We start from the raw sequence: 25,358 nt of genomic DNA on the forward strand, positions 1-25,358 counted from the left end.
ACCATTTTTAAGAGGTGCCGGAACTCCATTCCACTGCGTTCCCGCTGGAAAAAAGCCCTGGTTGTGCCTTTACTATAGCAGATCTACATATAGCATGCTGCTCCCACATTCAGAAAGGTGTTGTTGGAGCAGAGACCTATACAAATGGGTGACTACTATTATCCTGAGGGGTTTTTAAACAAGTTGTATTTCTGTTTGTGCCAATGCCTGACTCATTTCAAATTTGCATGCTAGATCTACATGAATTTTCCAGAACCTCTATAGCAAGAATTTTACAGGCATTTAATTTACAAACCTAAGAAGTGTATTTCGGTCACATAAAGTTTTCACACAGAACACTGATTTTCCACCATGACCATTCAGTGTTCTATCCACCCTGTGTGTCTTTATATTCCAGACATGGATCAGTCCATCTGAAGACCTAAAACAAAACATAGCAAGGAATAAAAGTTCATTTCTTCAGGAATGCATTTTGTTGACTTTCTAACAGTGCAATCCTAAACAAAGTTAACTGTTCTAAGCCCATTGACTTCAACGCACTTAGAAGGGTATAACTCACCTTAGGATGGCACTGTGAGAATATCAGACCCTGAGATCATCCATATACATCATCTAATGTGCAAGTGGATTACTAATCAGTACTGGGCTGATTGTTATTGAATCACTTTCCCTTCCAGAAAAAAGAGAAGGTTCTAAGTCTGCTACATTTCGCATCAGGGTAAGGCATCAGAGTGGGATTCGAACTAGTCTTTTAACCAGCCCCAGTTGGCACCACTGAGCCAGTTGCTACATAAAGGTACAAATTTCAAGTGGGCAGCCATGTTGGTCTGCAGCAGAAGAGCAAGGTTTGAGTCCAATAGCACCTTAAAGACCAACAGGAGTTCCAGGTATAAGCTTTTGAGAGTTAAGTTCCCTTCGTCAGACATCAATGATGCAAGAAACCTAGTTCCAAACAGGCTGTGGAACCTGGCTTGTTTCTTGATGGTAAAGCAGTTTTCATGTCAAAAATCTAGCACCAATTTTAGTTCAAAAGCCACTGCAAAATTTCAGATCCAAATGAGCCAGTTTAGCAGTCTGACTGTCTTAATGTTACACATTTGTTGCTTAGGCCTAATATTGATAACTACCCAATACCAATAACACAACAGAGATAAGTATCTGATGAAGCGAGCCAGACTCTCGAAAGCTTATACCCTGAAAATCTTGCTGGTCTTTAACGTACAAGTGGATTCGAACCTTGCTCAAAGGTACCAGAGTAGCCCAACAGCACCCCCAGAGTGTAATTTTTATTTAACTTTAAGGCACCATCTGACTGGCCTTCATCATATGAGAGAAGGGACTGACCATAACATTGCAAAACCTGTCAAGCCTTGGCTTTCACTTTCTCTTCAGAATGGACAATTGGTCACCCTGACTGAGCTGGCCCCAAACTAAGATTGGGCTGTCATTTTCTCTCACCTTGCCCTGCCTACTGACTTCCTGGAAACTTAGGCCTTGCCTCACTTTATCTTCTCACCTCTGGCGTCTGTCAAATCCCCTCCCCATCCCACAGGCCTCACACATCCCAACAGGAACCTGTATAGATATTCAATGCACAGGCACATTTTAAGTGAAATGGAAAATCCTCCTTCCTTTTACATCAGTCAATAATGGAACAGAAATTGAATTCTGTAACAGAACACATTAATTTGGTAAGAGAACACATACCTTAATCCTGGTTTGGCAGGCAGAGAAGAAACCACGGTTTATAGTTTGGGAGGTAAACTACAAATGGTTTGTGACAAATGCAGAAGCGTAATCTATTTATTTATTTGCTTCATTTATACCCTGCCTTTCTTCCCAATAGGTACCCAAGTCAGCTTATATCATTTTCCTTTCCTCTATTTTACCCTCACAACAACCCTGTGAGGTAGGTTAGCCTGACAGTGTGTGACCTAGCAAGCTTCCATGGAAGAGTAGGAATTTGAACCTCTGTTCTCCAGATCTTAGTCTGATTCACTACACCGCACTGGCTCAACTACCAAGCTGCGAAGGAGGGGAAGAGAAAGGGGGAGGAAGGAGACAGAGGTTTCTCTGGATTTGTTCATGAAAAAACAAAGCATGGCTTGACATCATGTCTGAACTGTGCCATACTGTCCTTCCCACACTCACCCAGAGAAAAGAATAGGAAGTTCTGGTTCCGGGTCTGCGCAATGAAAGCAGAGAGTATTAACTGCATCAGTAGCTCCTCGAAGAACATATTGTGGATCCGGAGGGGGAAGAGCCATAACAGCAAAAATATAGAACAGCACCTGCAGAAGAAAATAAATCAGAGGGGAGCTCTGCTTTTACTGGGTTACATGTCAGTGTGTTTTGTCTGTTGCTCAGAATATGCTGCTTTGAATGGGAGGTACATTTGTAAACAAGTAAAACAAATAAAACGTTTTGAATGAATCTGCTTTAGAATTACAACTTAGGTGTAAACTGGAAATTAAGGCGATTTTCATCCCGCATCTGTGTTTAGATTTAGGATTTGGCTTCCACTGACTTCATTTGAAGAAAGAAATTTTAATGTTTATCAGTTACACAGATTTTGTTTTTGGGTTTTGCTTTGATGTAATGTTGCTGCCTGCAATCTCTCTCTGTTTTGGCATCTAGCTAATAAAGAGAGGGATTCTTCCGCTGGAGGAAAAGAATCTGAGACGAGATCATGCTTAGGTTCCGCAACCGTTAGGAAATATTATCCCAACTTGGCTTCCATTTATTCCTTACCTACTGCAGTATCTAAAATTAATCTCCAGTGTTTTTAATATAATTACTATCACATTTTCCCTCTGCTCTTAGCCTTTTACAGCAACTTGTGTGTTTTTGGTTGGAATGAGAGAGGCATTGATCAACTACTGATTTTTATATTTACAACCGGGGGCCGATATTTTCAATTCTTCCCTAAAAGTCAAGAAGTGCAATCTAGTCCCACCTTCATCCAGCACCACTTTATCCATTCAAACCAAACCCGCATTTTACACAGGATGTAGCCAAGGCCTTAGGATCAAGGCATGGAATGTCTTCTTCTCCCACCCCTTTTCTCAAACCTCCACCCAAATGAAGCGCCTTGGACAACTCAAAAGCTTGCACACCATTCTATCTTATTTTGATTAATCCCAATAAAGAAGTATAAAACATTTGTTTTTAACTAAAACAGAAAGAATTTACAAATCCCACATGCAATTGGGTACATTATAAAATGAGTTTTAATAGCCATCCTATTGTCCTTATACAGTAAGTGAAGGTGACAATCCAATGTGATTAAATTCACTTGCTTGTCAGCGTCTGTCAACGTCATATGGATTACATCCCTGTGTATGGCAAGATTCCCTCAGTAAGATTCAATGGGTTCAAGACTTAAAGGCAAGATTCAATAGTTCCTGTATGCATCATATTTATTAGAATACCATTACAGAAGGCTACGCTGTGACTGAGGGTCTTTCCATCTCTACCACTACATCAATAACCCACAGAGCCTATTTAGCGAAGGACTAAGAACAGTGTCTAATTGCTGGAGCTATACCTTACAGGTAGCATCTCCTAATCATTTGCTTTGGGCACGTCCAGTTATTAAATCTTTTGGGGAGGAAGTTATTTCTCATGTTAATTTTGTATTAGAGTACTCATTGATTTTTGAGAATGTTTGTTTAATTTTAAACTTCTGGCCTGGAACCTGGAACCTAACCGATGGTCAATGAAAATGACCATCTGTATCTCTGTATCTCCATGCCCTTACTATAGCTAAAAGACTTACATTAGAACACTAGAGAGGCAAATGCTCATCTGTCATAATTCAACGGATGGAGGATCTTACAACTTTATCTATACTCAAACCTGTGGAGATGACAATTGCAGATGGCCTTTTTTTCAATATTTGGAAACCTTTTATGGATGTTTATAGATTTCTCACTATTGTTACGTTTTATTTCTATTGTGTATGGGGGCTTATTTTATATTTTTTAAAAAATTAAATTAAATTTTAAATTTTAAAAATCCTAGCAAACACCTTCAGAATGACGGTAACGTTCGCAGCCCTGTAAGTATTTGCCACGACTCAAAGAAGACTATAACAAAAACATGCCACAGGGTGTTGTCCTTTAAGGACAGGAACAATTCTGAAGCAATATTCCAGGATAGGGGAGGGAGCAGAATCACCCCAGAGGCTATCTGGAATTACAAGGTAGGATTTAAGAGATATTTTTTCCCTAATTATCAACATAGAAAGTTTTGCTGACAGTTAAGTCTGTGTGTGAATATGGGGAGGGTTTTAGCTGGCATGAAAACGATGCTTCAAAATGCATGTCTTTACAAGGACACTATTACAGAAAACTCTTAAAAATTCAACACAGGGAAAAATGGTTGCGACTATAAGCTAAATCCATTTGTAAATAAAGTTGAATGTATCTTTTGTTGCCACATAGCCCTTAACTAATGCAATAAACTAATCTGGGTTGATCAAAGTAAATCTTTCTTTGTAGTTCTGAACCTGTAATCTTCTGAATCTATAATCATCTAATTTTTGTTGAGAGGCCAAATTTCTACCCCTAAATGGAAGGAGTTGGCTCACATAGATTTCTGGAAAAAGTACGGTAGAGCTTGGTGTTACCAAGATCCACCATATTGAATAACTTAAATCCCAACTGATGTTATCAACAGAAACAAAAAAGGCCTCACAAGAAAAGGTAACAGACTGTATCTCCCGATGGCCTTTTAGCCCCACTGTTTATAATATTTTCCTTCATAACCATCTCCGTATCTCTGCCAAACAGAAACAACACTTCATGAATCACAGAACATGGGCCCTGGACTGGTCCACAAAACCTTGTGCCCTCTCATATTATAAACTGATGTTTTGTTTCAGCAACATTTGATCTCCGTATTTGAATTTTGCTTCTTTTTCAAATTTCTGCAATGCATACCCTCTTATATTGCTTATCGAATGTCCTAGTTGTTGATCATATTGCATTACGTTGCGTAATCTGCCTTGAGTCTCAGTGAGAAAGGCAGACTATTAATAACAAATAAATCACATAAAACATTTCCACAAAACACAAGAATCCTTCTGCTCCAAGAATCCTTCTGTTCGTTTAAAGAAGTGCCAGCCAAAGCATTTTATTTACGCCTCTTAAAATCTTACCAAAAACAGGTAAGTGTATTGGGGAAACTTCCCACAGTATAAGTGATTACCCATTTTTGTTGAGCCTTTCCATCAGGCAGAATAAAAAATAATCTAAAACTTTTAAAAATAACGGCCCGATAGTTCCTGGAAAATCACTATTCATACTGTCTCTCTATTTGGGGCAAGGACATGTTTTGTTAATATTCTGTTAGTCTCAGTTGTTAGTATTGTAAATTATGATAAATCAAGGGTTGGCTGAATTCATGCACCCTCTTCACTTGGAATTCTCCGTAATGAGGTTAGAATTAAGAAAGGGACTCACCTCAACACTGGCTGAGTCAAGAATGAGGAAAGACTTCAAGCAGAGAGGGGCTAGTTAGATAGATTCCTCCTTTGGCTCCTCAAAATGGGCAGCTGCAATGTCTGCCATCAGAACAACTAGACAGGCAGAAAAGTCCTTATCTGCAAACCTCTCTGACAATTGTCCAGCTATGGGGGCCAATAGTATGCTGCCCTTGGCTTGGCAGGGCAGCGGCACAATGCCTTCTCCAGGACAACACCCAGCTGTTCCAACTCAGCAACTCCCACTATACACTTTAAAAAGGTTTGCAAGGAGTTGGGCCACTTCTGTCCTGATGCTGAAGGTCTATTGTCACTTCTAGCTCACCTGTACTTACAACCAAAAGAACCAGCTGCCGTGCAAAGCTATCCAAAAGCCCACCATAGGGTAGTTATTCTATATTCACGTCATCTTTTGGGATGTGAATATAGAATTGTCACATCCAGTGCTATCCTGTATGATGAGTTTCTCCAGTCAAAGCCCAACCAACTTAAGTCAACTGACTTCGATTGGAGTAACTCTACATAACAGTGCCTTGTTAGTCTTGGAGTGAGCAGATGCAGGGCTCCAATGCCAATATGCTTAACTGCACATGCACAAACACTAAGACATCATGCACTGCACAGCCAGCCATTCCACACACTGCAGCTGTGCAGGGATATATTTGAACTGTTGATAACACATTGCAAAACAATTTCCTTTTTCTGCTATTTCACTAACCCAATGAACCATCACTCACTCAGCGTTTTAGTCAGCGGAACGCAGGCTGTTGCCAAATAAACAAATATAGTATTTAGTCAGGTGATAAAAAGCAGTCAAGGATATCTATGGGACATTACAAGCACCCTCTTACTTTCACCAATTAATGGGCAGGCTTCTGAGCTGTGGATCAGTGGCAGGGCTTGGCATATGGAAGGTCCCCGATTCAATCCCAGACAGTTAAAATGTTTCAGGTAGCAAGTCTTGGGAACGGACCTTTGGACACTTACCGTGAAGGGTCCTTCTCCTCTGAGTGCAGGAGGACATCTTGGGTTGTTTCCTTTTGCCCAATCAGGGAGGCAGGAAGTCAAAAAAATAGCTCTTCCTCTTCCTCTTGGAGCCTAGGAACGCCCCCTTGTTCCAGTTCTGGTGACTCCACAAAGCAGTAGAAGAAAAAACTATCAAATACTAGAACTTTCAAGAAGAAAAAACTTGCACCCGACCCGAAAAAGGAAAAAACTTAGTCGGTGTGCAGAACTATGTTAAGTAAAAAACAGTGAGAAAAAACGACTGCGGCATGTTGAGAGTGGAAGGAGAGACAGAAAATTCCAGCCGGAAAGGTGTCGTTTATAAGGAAGTATCAGAGAGGAGTAACAGGAGACGGGGGAGCCTGGGAGGGGCAAGATGTCCTCCTGCACTCAGAGGAGAAGGACCCTTCACGGTAAGTGTCCAAAGGTCCGTTCTCCCTCTGAGGCGGAGGACATCTTGGGTACTCCCAAAGCAGTTAGTCTTCTCCGGGTGGGAGAGGCTCCCCGTCGAACATCACGTGCTGGAGAACTCTCCTTCCGAAGGCAGCGTCCGCTGAATTGAAAATGTTCATTTTGTAGTGTCTGACAAATGTGGAAATTGATGACCAGGTGGCTGCCTTGCAAACCTCTTCCACGGAGGCGTCCTTGAGGAATGCTGCGTTAGTTGCCGCGCTTCTTGCCGAATGAGCAGTAATTCCCTGAGGCACTTCTCTGTTGCACGCCTTGTACGCTTCCGTGATGCAGGACCGAATGTTCCTCCCAATGGCTGCCGAGGACATCTTTTTCCCTTGGTTGGGAGGAGAAATATTGATGAAGAGCGAGTCGGAACACCTGATAGATTCAGTCCTAGATAGGTACGACTTGAGGACTCTACGAACGTCGAGGGTATGCCAGTCCCTTTCCTTAGGATGAGAAGGGTTAGGGCAGAAAGATGGCAGATTGATCTCCTGAGCCCTATGGAATCTGGAACAGGATTTGGGAACAAAGGTGGGGTCAGTCCTGAGAACCACTTTATCCCGGTGAAAAATGCACAGGTTGGGCTTGATTGACAGAGCCCCCAGTTCCGAGATCCGCCTCGCTGACGTGACAGCTACCAGGAAAATAGTCTTGATGGTTAGCCATCTCAAGGAAATTGAATGGAGAGGTTCAAACGGGGGCCTGGTTAAGGCCGATAAGACAACGTGAAGCCTCCAAGTAGGGAAACGATGAACAACTGGGGGGCTTAGCAAGGTCGCACCCCTGAGGAAGCGTTGGATGTGAGGATGCCGGGAGAGTCGACAACCTTCCAGGACAGGAAAGACCGAAGACAGAGCCGCTACCTGCTTGCGGAGAGTGGCCGGCTTGAGTCCAGCTTCCAGGCCCTGCTGGAGAAAGTCCAGGATCATAACGATGGATGGGCGCAGAGGATTAACCTTCTTCCTCCTAGCCCAGCGAGCGAAGGCCTTCCAGGTGGTGTTATATAGCCTAATAGTTGATATCTTCCTAGACGCCAGGAGGGTAAGGATCACCTGCGGAGGGTACCTCAATCTGGTAAGGTACTGCCTCTCAATCTCCACGCGGTCAGACACATCCATTCTGGATGGGGATGCCACACCGGGCCCTGATGCAGAAGATCTGGTACCGTTGGTAGCTGCATCGGAGGGGAAATCGTCAGTGCCTGTATCGTGGAGAACCAGGGTCTCCGAGGCCACCATGGAGCCACTAGGATTACCTCCGCTTGACGTTCCGCTATCCGCCGTAGAAGTTTGGGAAGAACCGGGATCGGTGGAAAGGCGTACAGTAGCCCCTTGGGCCACCGAGTAGAGAGAGCGTCTATCCCTTCTGCCTGGGGGTACAGGAACCTGGAGAGAAATCTCGGAACTTGACAGTTCGCAGGAGTGGCAAACAGGTCCATGATCGGTGTCCCGAAACGTTCCGCAATCATATGGAAAACCTCCTTCTTGAGTGTCCACTCCCCTGGGTGGATGGACTGCCTGCTGAGCCAGTCCGCTTGAATGTTGGTCACGCCCCTGATGTGTTCGGCTTGCAGAGAGAGGAGATTGGCTTCCGCCCAGTGTAAGATCTTCATGGCCTCTCTGTGCAGCTTGGGGGACCGAGTGCCCCCCTGATGGTTGATATATGCCTTGGCTGAGACGTTGTCGGTTCGTACCAGAACATCCTTGCCGACGAGGTCTTGGCTGAAGAAAGCGAGAGCAAGGCGAATGGCTCTGACTTCCAGGAGATTGATTGGCAGGACAGTCTCTTCCGGAGACCACGTACCCTGAGCAGGTCGGTTTTTCAGAACTGCCCCCCAGCCGGTGAGACTGGCATCGGTGAATAGTTGCAGCCTGGGAGGATTGAGGAACGACTTCCCCCGCCGCAGGTTGGGTGCTGAGGTCCACCATCTGAGGCTGGACTTGACCTTCAAGGGCACTGTGAGTTGTCGATCGCATCTTAGTGCAATAAGAGATTGGAACGGTCTGAGGAAGGACACGAGTTCCCGTGTGTGCAGACGGCCCCAGTCCAGGGCCTCGCAGTTCGCTACGAGGGTTCCCATCAACTTGGAGAGCGACATCAGAGAAACGGAGCTGCGGCTCAGCACCAGAGCGGTCATCTCCTTGGTTCTCTGGATCTTCTCCGGTGGTAGGTAAAAACGACCCTTCCTGGTGTCGACCAACATTCCTAGATGAAGCAGTCTTTGAGAAGGCTGAAGAGAACATTTTGATAAGTTGATCAAGAAACCGTGCGCTTGCAGGTAGAGAACCGTGGTCTGTGTGTCGGCCGCCACCTTTTCCCTGGAGCTTGCTCTGAGTAGCAGGTCGTCTAAGTAGGGATGTATATGAATCCCCCTCTCCCGCAGTCGAACGATGGGGTTGATCAGGATCTTGGAGAACAACCTGGGAGCTGTGGCAAGTCCGAATGGGAGGGCTTTGAACTGAAGGTGGAGACCATTCACATGAAACCTCAGGAATCTGCGATGGGCCTGATGAACCGGAATGTGTAAGTATGCCTCTGTGAGGTCTATGGAGGTGAGGAATTCTTTGGGTCGTAGTGACTCCGCGATAGATCTTAGAGTCTCCATGCGAAAGTGCCTCAGCTTTATGAAACGGTTTACGAACTTTAAGTCCAAAATGGCCCTCCAGTCTCCGTTTCTTTTTGGCACGGTGAAGAATAGGGAGTAAACACCGGAGCCTTGCTCTTGACGAGGTACAGGTTCGACTGCTTGGATGTTCAGGAGATGTTGTACCGCGTTTAAGGTGATGGATCTCCTTTGAGGGTTTCGGCGTAGGGGGGATGACAGAAAGCGATCCGGTGGGTGCGACTTGAACTCTATGGAGTAACCCTTTGAGATTACTTCCAGTGTCCAGGCATCCGCCTTGGAGTCCACCCAGGATTGGAGAAAGAACTGTAGTCTTCCCCCCACCGGAAGCGGCCGTGAGTCAGGACTTCTGAGTTTTGGAGTCGAAGTCCTGCCTTTCCCCTCGTTGTTGGTGTTGTCTGTTAGACCTGAAACCGAAGTTAGCTCTCTTGAACGATTGTTTGTTGGCACTCCAGGAGGATCGTTTGGAATCTGGACGTGGTCTCGCCAAGGAATGGTGTGTACGAAAGGACTGGTTATTGAAGGGTCGTTTGTCATACCGTCTCACCGACTTGGGTAAGGCTTTTTTCTTGTCTTTGGTCTCGATGAGAACCTTTTCCAGGGCATCTCCAAACAGTTTATCCCCCTGGAAGGGGTACGCCATCAGGATAAATTTGGATCTGATGTCAGCTGGCCATGCGCGCAACCAGAGAAGCCTTCTAGCCACTGCCGCAGAGGCAATGGCTCTGGACGAGAAGGTGAGAGCATCCAGAGTAGCATCTGCCGTGAAGGTGGTTGCTTTTAAGACTCTACTAGCCCCTTCTAACAGACGCTTTTGATTTTCAGGTAGCAGCTGGATTAACTTGCGCAGCCAGACTACTGCCGCCCGGGACACGATGGACGCGGTGGAAGATGCTCTAATCGCCATGGCTGCTGCTTCATGCGCTCTCTTGAGTGCCGCTTCCGCCTTCCTATCCAGATTGTCTCTGACTGAGCCTTGGCCATCTTCCGACAACAGCCCAGGTGACTGAAGCGCCGCCACCGGGGCATCAATTCGAGGAACCTGTAAAAGCTCAGATGCATAAGAAGGTAATGCATACAGTTTTTTAAGGGCGCTTGAGCATTGTTTGCTAGAGGCAGGGGAGACCCATTCTGCTTTTAATTGTCTTTCAAAATATTCCGGAAAAGGGAAGACCTTCTCCTGGGTGTCACCCCTTGGGAAAAATTCTTTACACCCTCTGGGTCTTGAAGAATCCCTACTGGTACCACTAGATGCCTCTTCCCCTCCTCGTTTCTCCTGAAGCTCTAGGGCAGCCAGAGCCTTACTCAGAAGGTATGGATAGTCCTCTGATTTAAACAGCCTGTTTGACTGGTCAGGCATAATGACTTCTTCCTCCTCCTCTTCTTCTGAAAGGAACTCCCTTTCTTCACCCTCCTCGCTATCAGAGTAGGCCCCCCCCCCTACAACAATATCCCCATCTCTGGCCGGGATTGGGTGTGCTTTTTGGGCTGCCTTGGTAGGCCACTGGCAGGATGTACGCCGCACTTTACTGGGGGGGGAAGGAGGCAGGGAGGAAGACTGGCTTGTTGCCTCGGGAGGGGATTGGCACCAATGAAAAATCTCTTCCCGCATGGTCTGTAGAAAGGACATGAACTCGCCTCTCAGGAGGGAACCGAGGTCGCCCTGTACATTACCCGTCCCATGGGCTCCGGTGCCGATCGACTGCAGAGGCCACGTCACTGTAGAAGGGCCTGCAGGGCACTCTCCCGGCTGGAGGTTGGCGACCGCGGCACTGGGAGCCGCGCGGGAATCGGCGCGGGCGCCATCTTGGTTTCCCGCCAAAACCGCGGCTGCATCTAACGGGCTGCTGGTGGCCTGCTCGACTGGCCCTGATGCCTGGGAGTCCTTCTGCTTGCGTCGCGATTTTTTTGAAGAAGTACGCGGCTTTGCAGCCGGAAAGGTGCCGGGATGCCGTTCAAGCCTGGGCGGCAAGACGGTACCGGGTACAGCAGCCGATTCTGCCGCCGATGCGGCCGTTGGTGAGCTTCCCTCCTCACCCTCCATAAAGCTATCTTCGGAGTCCCTGGACTCCATCGTCTTGATAGACTTGGGCCCAGAGAAAAAAAGAGTTGAGGAGGGGGGGGGAGGAGTAGAGATAAGAAAGGTAGAGTAGAGAAGAATAAGAGAGGAAGAGGGAAGGAAAAAACTAGAGCTAGAACAAAGAAGACAAAAAAGACAGGACTGTGGGCTGACAGAGAAAACTGTAGCCACAACTGCTCTCCCTGGAGGCAGGAAAGAACTGGAACAAGGGGGCGTTCCTAGGCTCCAAGAGGAAGAGGAAGAGCTATTTTTTTGACTTCCTGCCTCCCTGATTGGGCAAAAGGAAACAACCCAAGATGTCCTCCGCCTCAGAGGGAGAAAGATCTTCCTTTGCCCACGTCCCTGGAAAGCTGCTGCCAGAGACAAAGACTGAGCTACATGGACTAATCGTCTGAGTCAGTATAACGCATCTTCATTTGTTCACAGATATTCATGCTTGTCCTAAAACAGCACGTTCAGGCGATCTTTGGGTCCTCTGTGCTGTGAATTAGACAAATTAGTGAATCAATCACAAAAGGGTTTGCTGACCACCAGGGGTCAATTCGTAGAAAAAGAGCTGGAGGAACATATTAGCATAACTCATTAGCATATGCCACACCTCTTGCCATCACCGGAAGTGTGTCATTAGCATAACTTATTTGCATATGCCACACACACTGATATCACCTATCCTGGATGTTTTGGACCCAATCCTGGCCATTCAGGGCTGAAATTGGGCCCAAAATGGCAAAAAGGGGCTAAAAGTGGCTGAAAAGGGGCCCAAAATAATCAGGATCAGGCCACTGCTGAGCGGGAGAGTGATCCACCACCCGTCAAGAGTCCCAATCTGGGCCATTTTGGCCCCAATCCAGGCCGAAACGGGCCCAAAAAGGCTGAGAGTCAGGTGGGTGGGGCCACCTGACATGTGACCTCTTTGGGGAACTGCGTTTCGGCGCGTTCCCCCTCGAAATGAGCCCTGCTGACCACCCTCTTGACCTAATCAAAATGAACACCAAACTTTCCGTTTTTTGAATATTTAACTGAACTACACCCTCCTAAACATTTGCAATTCCTTACTTTAATTTAGCAGATATCATAATAACATAATTTCTTCTGTTTATCTAGCTTTTTTGTAAATCTTGTTAAGCGATTGTTCAATGCACACCCTATAATGTTGTAGATATTTAGACAAATTCTATAGACCTTACTGTAATTTGTAATCTCTGTTTTGTAACTAGCTTTTGTATTGTTGTATTGTTATTGTTGGAATAATTTTTTTTAAAAAAAATGAACACCAAACTGGAGGGGATAAAAACGGAAAAGGGAAGAGACTCCTTGAAGGAAGGGTAAAACAAAATGAAAATAAACTAACAGGAATCTCTCGCCATCCCAAACAATTAATTTAAGGGATCCAATCTTTATTTATTAAAATTATATCCCGCTCTGAATAATATGCAGTGTCTTTGGAGGAGGATTCTTTGAAATTGTAGATTTGTGAATGCTTTACAAGTTACAGTTAGTTATCTATTTTTTAAAAGTGATTTCAGAAGTAAAGAATCCAAAGAATTAGAATGAAGATTTGGTTTGCATCAGCCCTTTGAAGATCAGCATCTAATTCTTTAATCTTACTTTCTATTGCATGGAGGGCACCTGGTGGGCAAGGAATTTCCAAAGAATAACAGGGATTTCATATATATGATCAGTAGCACACCTGGATGTGTCAAAGACTTTGCAGTAATAATTATGGTTGCACACCTGTTGGTTTAAGCCCCCAATTGGTTTGCCAGATGTACTTAGAGAGATTTATTTCTGGTGTACCTGACATTGTTTTTTTCCTTGGGTCCTGGTCTTCTTGACTATTCTGGAAGTAAACACAAAATCGTATTTTTTGGTCTTCGCTCAAGATGTCAGGATTATTAGACTGCTGGCGAGCGGGCTGGGAGGAGGGGATTGCATGATATTCTACCAGCAATTTTGTTTTTGTTTCAATGTGTGATGGAAATGCAAGCGACAGGAGTGGGAACATGAGGATTGCTGAATTCTGTCGGAATTTTTCCTGTGGGAATCAGTTGATGTTTTTAATTCTCGGTGTGGGTTTTTTTAAAAGGGTATTTTTTGACATTTGCCTATTTCAAAGGAGTATAATGAACTGGAAACTAAACTTTCTCTGATGATGTGCTGAAATTACAACTTTGGAATTCCACGGGTACAATAATAAGGGATACTTGCAGGGTTGATCTGAGACACTGAGACACACAAAACGTGTAAAACAAATTTGTTTTTCTGGAACACCTTGGGTCTTGTTATAGCAATATGTAAGGTTTCAAACTCCAGAGGAGACAGTCTTTAGCAGGACATGGCACATGCCGCGTAGCTAGTGACCTACTTCATTCAGTTGACACATGGAGCTGCCTTACTGATTTATCTATCTCAGCCTTGTTTGCTCTTACAAGCAGTGACTTTCCATGGTCTCATGAAGAAAACAGTCTCCTTTAACTTGAATGTTCAGGCTTGAATCTCCTAGTTGCCAAGTTTCTGTTCTGCTACTGAGCCACAGCCCTGAGGCATATCTTCATTGTTTCACCAATGAAGATTGGAGTGTTTAATGTTCTATCCTCATACTAAGCGCTCCCCCCCCCAATAATTGAAGGATCTTCACTATCTGTCTGAAAGTTACGTTCATTTATTCAGCAATAGCCTTGTACAACAGCGGCTACACCCAACATCCTTTAACTGGAGATGAACTTCCCCACCCAGATGACTACGTGGACCTCGCCATGGCTTTGACCCTACATCCCATGACTAAGATGAAGAATGCCTCCAGCTAAGCCACCAAGCTACATAAACAGTGAAATCCTAAACAAAGTTTCTCCAGTCTAAGCCCATTGGCTTAGACTGGAGTAACTCTGCTTAGGATTCCACAGTAAGCCTTGGAGGTAGGATTGCTTTAACTCAGAGCAAAGCTACACGAGACGAATTACACGAGTACGTAGTTCGAGTGTACTAAATCGCATCTGCTCAATAGGATAGTATCCCAAGACACTTTCTATGAGATTGTGAATCAGCCTCCACTTTCAGAGAAAAAAATTAGCATGTGAAGTCTTCGTAACCACAACAGAAAGTGGTCTGATTTTCTGGACAGGAACAATAAATCCAGGGCTCAACGAAGTCCAGGAGCTACCACAACTAGAAATTTCATTGTGGCACCTGGTATTTTCAATAGAGTTTGTTGTAAGTTCCTTTTGGTGATTCTCAGTAGAAGTGCAAAGCTTATTTAAATGAGGGCTAGAGGATATTTATTTATTTTGTGTTGTGGAGAGTGCCCTCAAATCATAGCTGACATATGGCAAGAGACTATCAGAGGTGGCAAGAGACTATCAGAGGTGGTTTGCCATTGTCTGCCTCTGCAACCTTGGTCTTCGCTAGAGGTCTCTCATCCAAGTACTAACCAAGGCCAACCCTGCTTAGCTTCTGAGATCTGACAAGATCAGGCTCACCAGAGCTATTTATTTTATTTATATAATTTATAGTCCACCTTTCTCATTGAGATTCAAGGCGGATTACACAGTGCGAGATTAGTACAGTTAATATCAAGGACATTTCCATAAACAATGCCATAGGGTAAATAAATACAAGTTTACGAAGACATAGCATTAGCAAGAATCCAATACAGAGTTGAAGAAATACTGAAACAGTATACGCAATTCTAGGACTGACATTAGACAACATATTACTACCCAGTAGGATCATACTTGAAACATAGGTAGCATATAGGAGCACATACTTTAGGCAACATGGTGGTAAAGTAAATTGTCCCCGATTCATTAAGCATCTGAGACCTTCTCCCTACAATACAGCCCTCTGTGTTGTGATGATAACCAGTGTTATCCCATATTTATTTATACACTACGACACTTTTGTTATAGCTTTAAAAATGACAAACTGTGAATAGTTTAGGATTAGGTTTTGAGGTAGCAATAAATAGGAAGTACGGTCATTAAAATATAAAACCCTGAAGGCTGAAAAATTAGTCTGGCTCCTAAATTTTGGGGGTGGTTCATAAAGCAGACAAAAATTTGTCAAGGCCTGTCTTAATCCCTCTCTTAATCCCGCAATACTCTGAAGATTACCAATATGCTCCTTGGATCCTCAACCAATTGACTGATCCATTCCGAGACTCCACCGACAGGGAGATTACAGCCACGACCTGAAATAGCAGCATTCACATGAGAGTTGGAATGACCTTCACTTCAGTTTACATGTGTAAAAGTATAGTTTTATGCAAAGCCTCTTGTGTAATAAATATAGTGGTGGTAGGAAAATCTGTATATGTATCCTAGCAGCCAAGTGAACCACAGTTAAGGATTAAAACAAACTTTAATACTTGGGGAGAGGAGTGCAGAAGCTGACTTTCACCATTGATTACAAAAGTGATGAATAAATACACCACTACAGTATCCATATTTCCACAGCCTAGCAGCTGTACAGTTAAGGTACTGAGCTGCTATTACCTGAGTTACCAAGACCTCTAGGGCTCCTTCCCTCCCCACATTCACTGCTCCAGAGAAGATGATGGTGCCACTGCTGTTCCTTCCACCACTTCCTTCTCCTTAATTTTGCATACGCTTTCGGTCTCGATTCACCTAAGAAAGGGAGAAAAGAGCAAGTCTTCACCTGCCACTTTTCTCACCTCTCTTCATTTCAACCACACCTCAAGTCTGCTCTCTCTTGCTCTTTCTCTGTTATCAGTCCTTATCTCACGAATTCTTTTCCTACAGATCTGTCGCTGCTTTGCATTTATTGGAATAACTTTTAAAGGCTTCTCTTTCTCAGGCTTTCCCAGACTAATTTTTCTTTCTGTTGATGGCATTTTTTTGCCGAGCTTTTCCTTTCCCCCATCCCTTCCTTTTCCCTACATGGCCTATGCCTTTCAGGGCAAGGCATGGCTTGTGCCTTTCAAGGTAGGGATTTTACAGCAACCCTGGAGCCAAGAGCCAGCCCCCATACTCCCTGGTGGCATGAAATGGGCTACTTTGTACAGACCTGGGTCATATTGACAATGACAATACATGGCCTGCCCTATACCCATTGTATTATTGTCACCATGGCCCAGGTTCAAGCCAAGCCACCCTTGCAGAGCTACCAAGACTACAAGGACACATGGCTCAGCCTGCTCATAGCTACTAGTGGCTCTTCAGGGCAGTGGTCCATCAATAATGGCTAATCCACTCCGGTGTCTTTTGGCCTGTGATCCATTGGACAAGGGCCCTGTGTGCTTTGCTCCAAGTATGAAGTACCTAATTGTAGATGCTATCTGCAGACATTCTTAATTTACTGAAGTAGGTAAGGTAAAGGCAAGCATCGAGTCATTACTGACCCATGGGGGAACATCGCATCACGATGTTTTCTTGGCAGACTTTTTGTTATGGGGTGGTTTGCCATTGCCTTCCCCAGTCCTCTATGCTTTACCCCCAGGAAACCGGGTACTCATTTTACCGACCTCGTAAGGATGGAAGGCTGAGTCAACCCTGAGCCGGCTATCTGAACCTGGCTTCTGCCAGGATCGAACTCAGGTCATGAGCGGAACTTGGGCTGCAGTAGTACAGCTTACCACTCTGCGCCAGGGGGCTCATTATTGACTGAAATACGTAGTAGCAATTTCTTCTTCTAATCCAGTTTCTGTTCACTTCCCTGAATTGCTAGGAGCCACACTAGAACTGCTATTGAATTGCATCTGACTAAAAGAGGGACAGACTGCAGCTTCATTGAGAGTTGCTGTGTATTGCATTGAATTTTGATGGATTAATAAGACAGAAAGGTCTGAATAAGATACACTTGCAAATTACAAAAAGATCGACATCATTAAATGCAATCGTTAAGCATTGGGCCAGGAACTAATTAAGCTTACTATTGTACTTTGGCACACTTACAATTAAAATTACAAGGGAATGAATTCCGGAGGGGCAGCTATGTTAGTCTGCTGCGGCCAAAACAGCAAGATTATCTGGTGGCTCCTTAAAGATTAACATGTTTATTGTGACAAAAAACTTTGTAAGCAAGAGACCACAATCTTCTGTCTTAAGGATTTTTAGTTCAAATATTTCATGCTGGGGTTCAAAAGGACATATTATTATTGCTTGTAATTAATGTCAAGACATTAAAAAGAACATTATAAAGAAGTTGCCAAGCTTTACCATTCACCTACTTAATAAAGGAAGCATTATTCATCATCTGTGTATTTTTGTCACTTAGTCTTTCTTGATTGACTAAAACAGACATTAATGAACAGTTCTTCTATCCATCTAGACATCTACTCCACCTAGGATTGCCAGTCTCTAGGTGGTGGCTAGAGATCTGGAATTACAACTGATCTCCAGGCGACAGAGATCAGTTCCCCTGGAGAAAATGGTGGCTTTGGAGGGTGGAATCTATGGCACTATACCTCACTGAAGCCCCTCCCCACACCCTGCCCTCTCCAAGCTTCACTTCCCAAATCTCTAGTAATTTCCCAATTTCCTTTCCAGCGATGGTCCTCTGAGAGCCAAGCTCTCAGAGTCCTAGTTTTACAGCTTGGCTTTCCATTGCAGCTGCAAGACCAGGATGCCTACATTTCCCATCAAAACTTGAGGGACGCTGACAAGTGTTCAACCTGTATCAGGCGTCACTTGTAGCTTGGCTCTGAGACAGCTATGTTCATCTCAGCAAAGCCTTCTAAAGGCACCACCCTGAAAACAGGTAAAATCAGCACCTGCCCATTCACATGCATTCTCTGTGGCGGATCCCACATGGGGGAATGAGGCTATTAGGAAGCCCCCCACGCTTGTATCATTTTGCAAAATGTTCAAAACAGGAAGGTATTGTTGTATAGGGAGTAGAGTTGTAATGCAATGTTTCAGCTCAGGAGGTTTTTATTAGGGATAATATCTTACACTGTCTTGTTGCCTTAAACAAATACGTTTGCATGCATTATTCTGTTTCTTTCCCCTTTCTACAAACCCAGTCTTATTGCATTTTTGGTCTTCCCTGTTAGATGCAAATCTTATCATATCTTGTCATCTGCTTAATGACTGACTGAAAAGTTTTTATCATACGTAATCTGCCTTTGGTCCCAATGAGAAATGAAAATAATAAACAAACAAGCAGTTTTGGAAGAGGAATACCTTGGCAACTACAGTAATTTATTTGCTGGTGGGAGAGAAGCAGCCAGGTTGAGAGATTGGAGAGGCTCTGGGTGATCATATAATAAAAACAGCTACTACTGAATTTCTTTTTAAAAGAAAGATCTAATTTAGATGTTACGTTCCTATCCTCCAAACCATGGCGCAGAAGATACAGATCCTGCCCCAGATTCCTGCCCCCACCAACACACATGCACGGATTCCCTTCTACAATATTTTCTGACTCTCTCTCTAACCATAGTAGGCAGTGGCATCTGAACTGGGCAAATGATAATTAGCACTGACCTTCAAACCATGGTTTGCAGCAGGTTGGTAAACCATGGTTTGGAAGCAACCATGTTCAGCACTAACCACAGAAAACTATAGTTTGAAGAAGAAATATATGCACAACAGGAGAGAGGCACTGCCCACTTCCTAGCTCATACCACACTTCCGTTCCTCTAAACCGTCACCTGAACCATTGGAAAATTGCCAGAATTGAGCTGAAGAAACCTGATGGAAGTTGATTAATTGTTCATTTAACAGCAAGACAGTTGAGAATGAGATTTCAGCAGGTATTTTAAGCAACTTCCTCTCTCTCACTAACACAAACAGTCAAAAAGAAATGCTATTTTTCTTGGAGTAAAAAAAAAAATCCAGAAAGTAAAGAAAAACAAAAAACAGCAAATCCTGTATCAACGAGAGATTTTCAGAACGTTTGGAACCTGAGACGGTGCCTTGAGGATCACTTCCAAGTGCTTCCATCTGTGCATTATGAAATTTCACTATAACTATTTTCCATATGAAAACATATATTCGGCATGGGAACAAGACAAAGAGCGATGGTAATTATTTTTAGGACACCAACTTAGCATATGGATCTCATTGCCACTTATACATTTTAGTCACAGAAACCCCAAAAAGCTATTAATCAATATGTACACCCCATATATTAACATAAACATTAATCATTCTAATACTCCAAGAGAGTCACACTGATAATGTTTTGCCTGTCTTTCATTTTGACACATTTGCCTTCAGCTATCAGCTGGTTGACCTTTCTCAACATTTGAAACACTGAAAATCTCCCAAAGTCTTACCGCCAAATAGCCTGGCAAAATGGAAATGTCTGTATCCCTTTCTCCCCAAACCAATGGGAGTTTCGAAACACAGAAAAGCCCTACATTTGGCATGGCGCATTGCATGCACTTTGAAACACGTAGCATTAAAATGCAGCATGAAAACAGCTGAAGCTGAACAGATTTTGTTTTATTTTTTCATACACAGGTTTAACTTCGTAGATTAGGGAGAGAAAAGAAAATGCAGCTGTTCTGTTTTATGAAGCCATAAATTCCCAGATAAAATGCAATGATGAAATTTAAGAAAGCCAAAACAAACCCTACAATAATTTAATTCCAAGACCCAGGGCTTGTTTGCACTACTTTCTTGCCTCAAACTAATCTCAGTTTGATGCAAACATAATGCACATCTAACTCACCAGACCTCTATAAGTCACAGCTGGGAAGTACTTCAGCCAAGAGGTCAAGTATGTGGAGACAGAAATGCCACATTTGCTAGCCACTTGGACACTGTCATTGCAGTTGAGTGTGTAGCCTCTCTTCCATTTCCCCCCACAATATCCAACTCCCCAAGTAATAAGTACATGACTTCCCTGTCTTCTATTTCCTTTCTAAACCGTCTTGCTCACTGTTTCTGGGCAGCATTACTATCACTACTTTTGCAGATGACAATTTGGTTAAAATCCCGGTTGAATTCCAGATCTGGTTCGAGGTTCTGCATCAGACATTTAAAGCCCTTAATGGACTGGGACCAACATACTGCCTCTCAGGGCTTTTTTCCTGGGAAAAGAGGTGGTGGAACTCAGGAGGACCGCAGAATAACGTCACTTTGGGTTAGCTGGAACAAGGGGGGAGTTTTTAAAAGTTTAAATCACCCTAGGCGAAAATGGTCACATGGCCGGTGTTCCCGCCCCCTGATCTCCAGACAGAGGGAAGTTTAGATTGCACTCCATGCCACCGAGTGGCACTGAGGGCAATCTAAACTCCCCTCTGTCTGGAGATCAGGGGGCAGGGCCACCAGCCATGTGTCCATTTTCAAGAGGTGCCGGAACTCCGTTCCACCGCGTTCCCACTGAAAAAAGCCCTGCCGCCTCTCCCAGTATGCCCCCAGAGGGCCTTGTGCTCAGCAGTTAAACAGCTAACTACTGGTGGTTCCTGACCTGAGGGACATTCATCTATCCATGACTAGGGCCAGAGCTTTTTCGGCCCTGGCACCTGCCTGGTGGAACTCCCTCCCACAGGAGACCCGGGCCTTGCGAGATTTGTTACAGTTCCACAGGACCTGTAAAATGGAGATGTTCCACTGGGCCTATGGTTGAGACTCGACATCTGTCCCCCACCCCCCTCAACTGCCTGAGTTCCGCCGTCCTGTCCTGAGGATGATTGTTGCATTTTTTTGTATTGTCTTGCACAGCCTTTTTATCTGAATTCGACACCTTATCTAGTGATTGGTTTTATGTGTATTAATTGTACTTGCATTTAATTTCTGTTGTGAACCGCCCTGAGCCTGCTTGCGGGGAGGGCAGTATATAAGTGTAATAAACTGAACTGAACTAGATCAGATCAACTTATGAAATCCAGCACACCACACACTCAAATGCCGTGCCTCTTGGGCCTGCAGCTCCCTCGACTTCTTGATTTGTAATCCTTCAACGTCTCCTCTCCACTGCCTGCCTGTGCCTTCCTGACCACTACAATAAAATTGGTTAGTCTTAAAGGTGCTACTGGACTCTTTTTGATTTTCCTGACCACATTCATATATCTCTCCAAACTTTGCTTGAGATCGTTTTGCCAGCCCACTCCTTGGCTGCTTTCTCTCAAGTCTCTACCTTCTCTTCTATGCATCCTTTCTACCTTTCCATCCTTCCTCTCTCCCTCCCCCTCGATCCGTCACCTTCCATCTGCCTCCCCCCATCCATACATCTTCCTCCATCAATTTCCTCCCTCCATTCTTGAGTCTTTGCTTCTCAAGACAGTTATTGTTTTCTACCACACTGTCAGCTCTGTGGCATTTAGTTCCCTTACCTCCATGCTAAGCGTCCCTGTTTTTTGGGGGGGTTGGCCCAGCCTCTGTGCCCTTTGACTACTGATGACCCATATCTGCTTTTTCTTCTCCTACCCAAACTGACTTGCTGCTCCAAAAGAAGCTCAACTATGTACCAGTAAGCTACGTCTGATGGGTAAACACCGCTGGAACAGCTGTCCGTACATGTACATTCTCTGCAGTGGTGGAATTTCTCATGGATTTTGTGATTCCCAAGAAATCAATGATTTATCAAAGTTCTAGAAGTTGGGTACCACCCTTCTGAATTTCCTATACTTTAGAGGGAAGCCCCAGCCCCAGTAATCTGTTACCTAGATGAGTGCACAGAGATCGTTGTACAAGGATACAAGGATCTGGAGGTTAGGGTACTAATCCAACAACTCCATAGGAAGAGATATAGGAAAGAATATTGACCTCCTCCTAAACCAACTTTCAGGGAAACAGAAAGAAAAATGTAGTGTCTCTTTCTACACTCTCATCTCAAAACACACTGGGGAAATGGGGAAGTAAGGGTATAGCTCCACAAATCCAATGTGGATTTGCTGTAGAAAGCACTCATTGTACCAAGGCTTTGGCTGCTGGAGGAGGAAGAAATAACTATTCTGCGGATGTTAGCCTGCATTGAAAGGATATACCTTTCCCGCCATGCCTTGTCTTAAGGGCCGGCCTCATAGTCTGAGAGCCACATTCGACTGGTTTCTGAAACTCTGGAGATATTCAAGCTAAAGTAAATAAAGAGGGCAGGAAAACTATTACAGGTAATACATGGAGAGTATGTAGAGTTCCGAAATGAGTTTTTTCCTTTGGTTTATTAATCACAAACCACTATGGTGAGCTAGGGTACCTATTTTCAAGGGGTGGGGCCTGGAGTTCTCCTGGAGTTACAATTGATCTCCGGAGGTCAGTTCTCCTGGAGGAAATGACCGTTTCAGAGGATGGACTATAGCATCACATCCTCTAGGGATCTAGATTTCCCAGCTGCCTGCCAGTGGTGGGCAAACTCCTAGGGATTTGACCCCTTGCCTGCCAATCGCTGGGCGATCAGCAGGAGGGAGCAAGCTCCCAGAGCTTGCCCACCACTGGCAGGCACCTCAGGAGCATGCAGTGTGTGTGCGCGCTCCCACCTGGTGCAGCGACATCACACCCGTGATGTCATCACGCCGGCTGCAGGAGCGTTCCTGCGCTTTGTTTGGACCCAATTTGGGCCCCAAATGGGCTGGATTGTCCCTGTGCAAAGTGCGGGTGCGCTCTTGCCTCCAGCGATGATGTCACTCATGGAAGTGACATCACCACGTGCCCTTCTGTGAGTGACGTCATCATGCCAGCTCCAGATTGAGAGCCGGCAGAAGGTAAGCACCGGGCCCCAACCCCTCCCTCCAGGAGGACAGAGGGACCTGGCAACCCTATAGGGATCCCAAGTGGTGGGCAATCTCCCGGTGGTTTGTCTGCTTGCCTACTGGTTGCTGGTGATTGGCAGGACATTTCAGGCTGCCCGTCAACCCCTTGCCATGAGCAGGCACCCCAGGAACATGCCCAGCACACGGGCTTCCAGCAGAAGTGACATCATTGCACCGGCCACACTCCCACAGAGCTTCCGGAAGTGATGTCATCGTATAAGTAAAGGGCCCTCCTTTCCACAGGGAAGATATAGGAACCTGGCAACCCCACTCCCCACTGAGCCCAGGCAACCACCCTCAAAGCCTCCATGAGAAAAGCAAGGTAAAAAAAAAATGAATGAAAAAAAGTTCACCCTGAGCACTGAGGTTGCAAGTGCGCATTCCGCAGCAATTTATGGCTAAGGGTACAGGTGCCCCCCTCTGAGCACCCCCACATTCAGAGCAGGTGGGGAACCAGCCTGGGCCAAAGCAGCCCAAAGTGTGTTCAGCAGGGATCAGATGTGCTTAAATGAGAACCGTGTGGCTGTACAGTAACAGAAGTTCACAGAAGAATGCCAAAGCTCCTTGGAAAATTAAAGAATGCAAAAACGTACAATGTTAAGTGGAAAGGGGCTGCGTGTGGATCCTTCTCTGGACGTTCAAGCTTAGGAGCAAATTCAGGCCTCTACACTTGATAAATCAGGGCAATCTGGCAGAAAATTGATAATCCGAGGACCACTGAAAGGTTATTTCGAGAGGCCTCCCAGTTCAGCCATGCCAAGCCGTCTGTCAGCCAGAGATCAGCCAGCCAAGCCTCCTTAATTAGGGGTGCAGCAACATCAGGCACAAACCTCTTGTATCCAACAGCAAGATGGAGCTAAGCATGTCCTCAGACAACACAGGTTAATTAAACACCTTCCAGACATTTTAGCAGACGTTTCCTGAAATAATCTCATATTAGAGCAAGTGCATTTTTTAAAGAAAAGAAAAAGAAAGATGACAGAGAAGAAGCATATCAAGTTGTTACAATATCTGAAATTAATCAGGGCCCAAACTGCAATTAAGCACTCCATAATTTCCAGCAATTTAAAGCTGCTCTTCATTTGAAAACTAATTAATTCTAGACAAATATTTTTCCCATGACAAACTTTTTTTTTATGATTACTGGGTTTATTCACTTCTAATTACTCTTTAATTAATCTAGCCTTAGTATAACGTTAAGAGAATTTTTTTGGCACCCAACCAGTGGAGACGGTAAGCCGAATGCAATTTGGTTGTGCAACAGCCTAACTCACAAATGCCACTTTCAACGCCCCGTTTATTTATTCGTCTGTTCTATTACTTTTCTTTCCCACCCGCAGGGCATAAGAACATGATACATGATAGACATCTGGTATCATTCTCTCCTTCTAAAGGTAATGTACATTGTTTTAGCTTTTTTAAACATTTGACTTCAAGAAGAATGATGTGTTTTGTAACAAAAATTTTAACACTTCAGGAAAGAATGACAAAATTAGCAAATAATGTCATTTCTCAGCTCGAGGAGTCAGAATTCTTTCTGATTTAAATTATTATCATTGGAGTAATACTGACTTGAGCAGATCTGGGCCACGTTTTTCAAAGCAAAGTGTCAAAGGGGGCTCATTAATTCAAGGTATTAACAATTAACGTTCTATTGTTAGAGATTTAACTTTATATAAACTTCCCAATGCCTACCAATGTCCCCCCGCCCCCCTATTTCAGAACTCAAGTTACTTGAGATTCAACCATAAAAACTCTTCGCTGCAGAATATAATGGTAGCCGTTTTGTTCAAAACCTATCCTGGAAGTGTACAAGAAAAATGGATAAGATCAAGAATTTATCTATTAGAAGATTTGTATCCCGCCTTCCTGCCATAAAGTGGCATTGAAGCTCACAGTGTTAAGTGAAAGAAAGATTTAATATATCAGTAATGCACCTCATACTACAATCCAGTAGCAATGTAATAGCAGTGAAAAAGCATAAAACCAGCAGTCAATAAACAAACTCAGTTGTAAAATCAACATTGCACGCATCAAGTCAGCAACAACAACA

The 25,358-nt window shown here is 44.4% G+C and overlaps 1 protein-coding gene across 1 annotated transcript in view; it reads right to left on the bottom strand.

Annotated features, from left to right (window-relative positions):
- The window catches only part of GNB1L (G protein subunit beta 1 like), a 66,219-nt gene that overhangs the window by 31,110 nt on the left and 9,751 nt on the right, over nucleotides 1-25,358 (bottom strand). The window contains exons 2-3 of the mRNA XM_054996888.1: nucleotides 2,152-2,291; nucleotides 296-421 (exon numbers count right to left, since the gene is read on the bottom strand). Of these exons, the coding sequence (XP_054852863.1) occupies nucleotides 296-421; nucleotides 2,152-2,267 (242 nt within the window). The 5' untranslated portion in view covers nucleotides 2,268-2,291. The remainder of the gene's footprint in view (nucleotides 1-295; nucleotides 422-2,151; nucleotides 2,292-25,358) is intronic.

The sequence above is a fragment of the Eublepharis macularius genome, chromosome 13, assembly GCF_028583425.1.
Source record: "Eublepharis macularius isolate TG4126 chromosome 13, MPM_Emac_v1.0, whole genome shotgun sequence".
NCBI classification, from domain to species: Eukaryota; Metazoa; Chordata; class Lepidosauria; order Squamata; family Eublepharidae; genus Eublepharis; species Eublepharis macularius.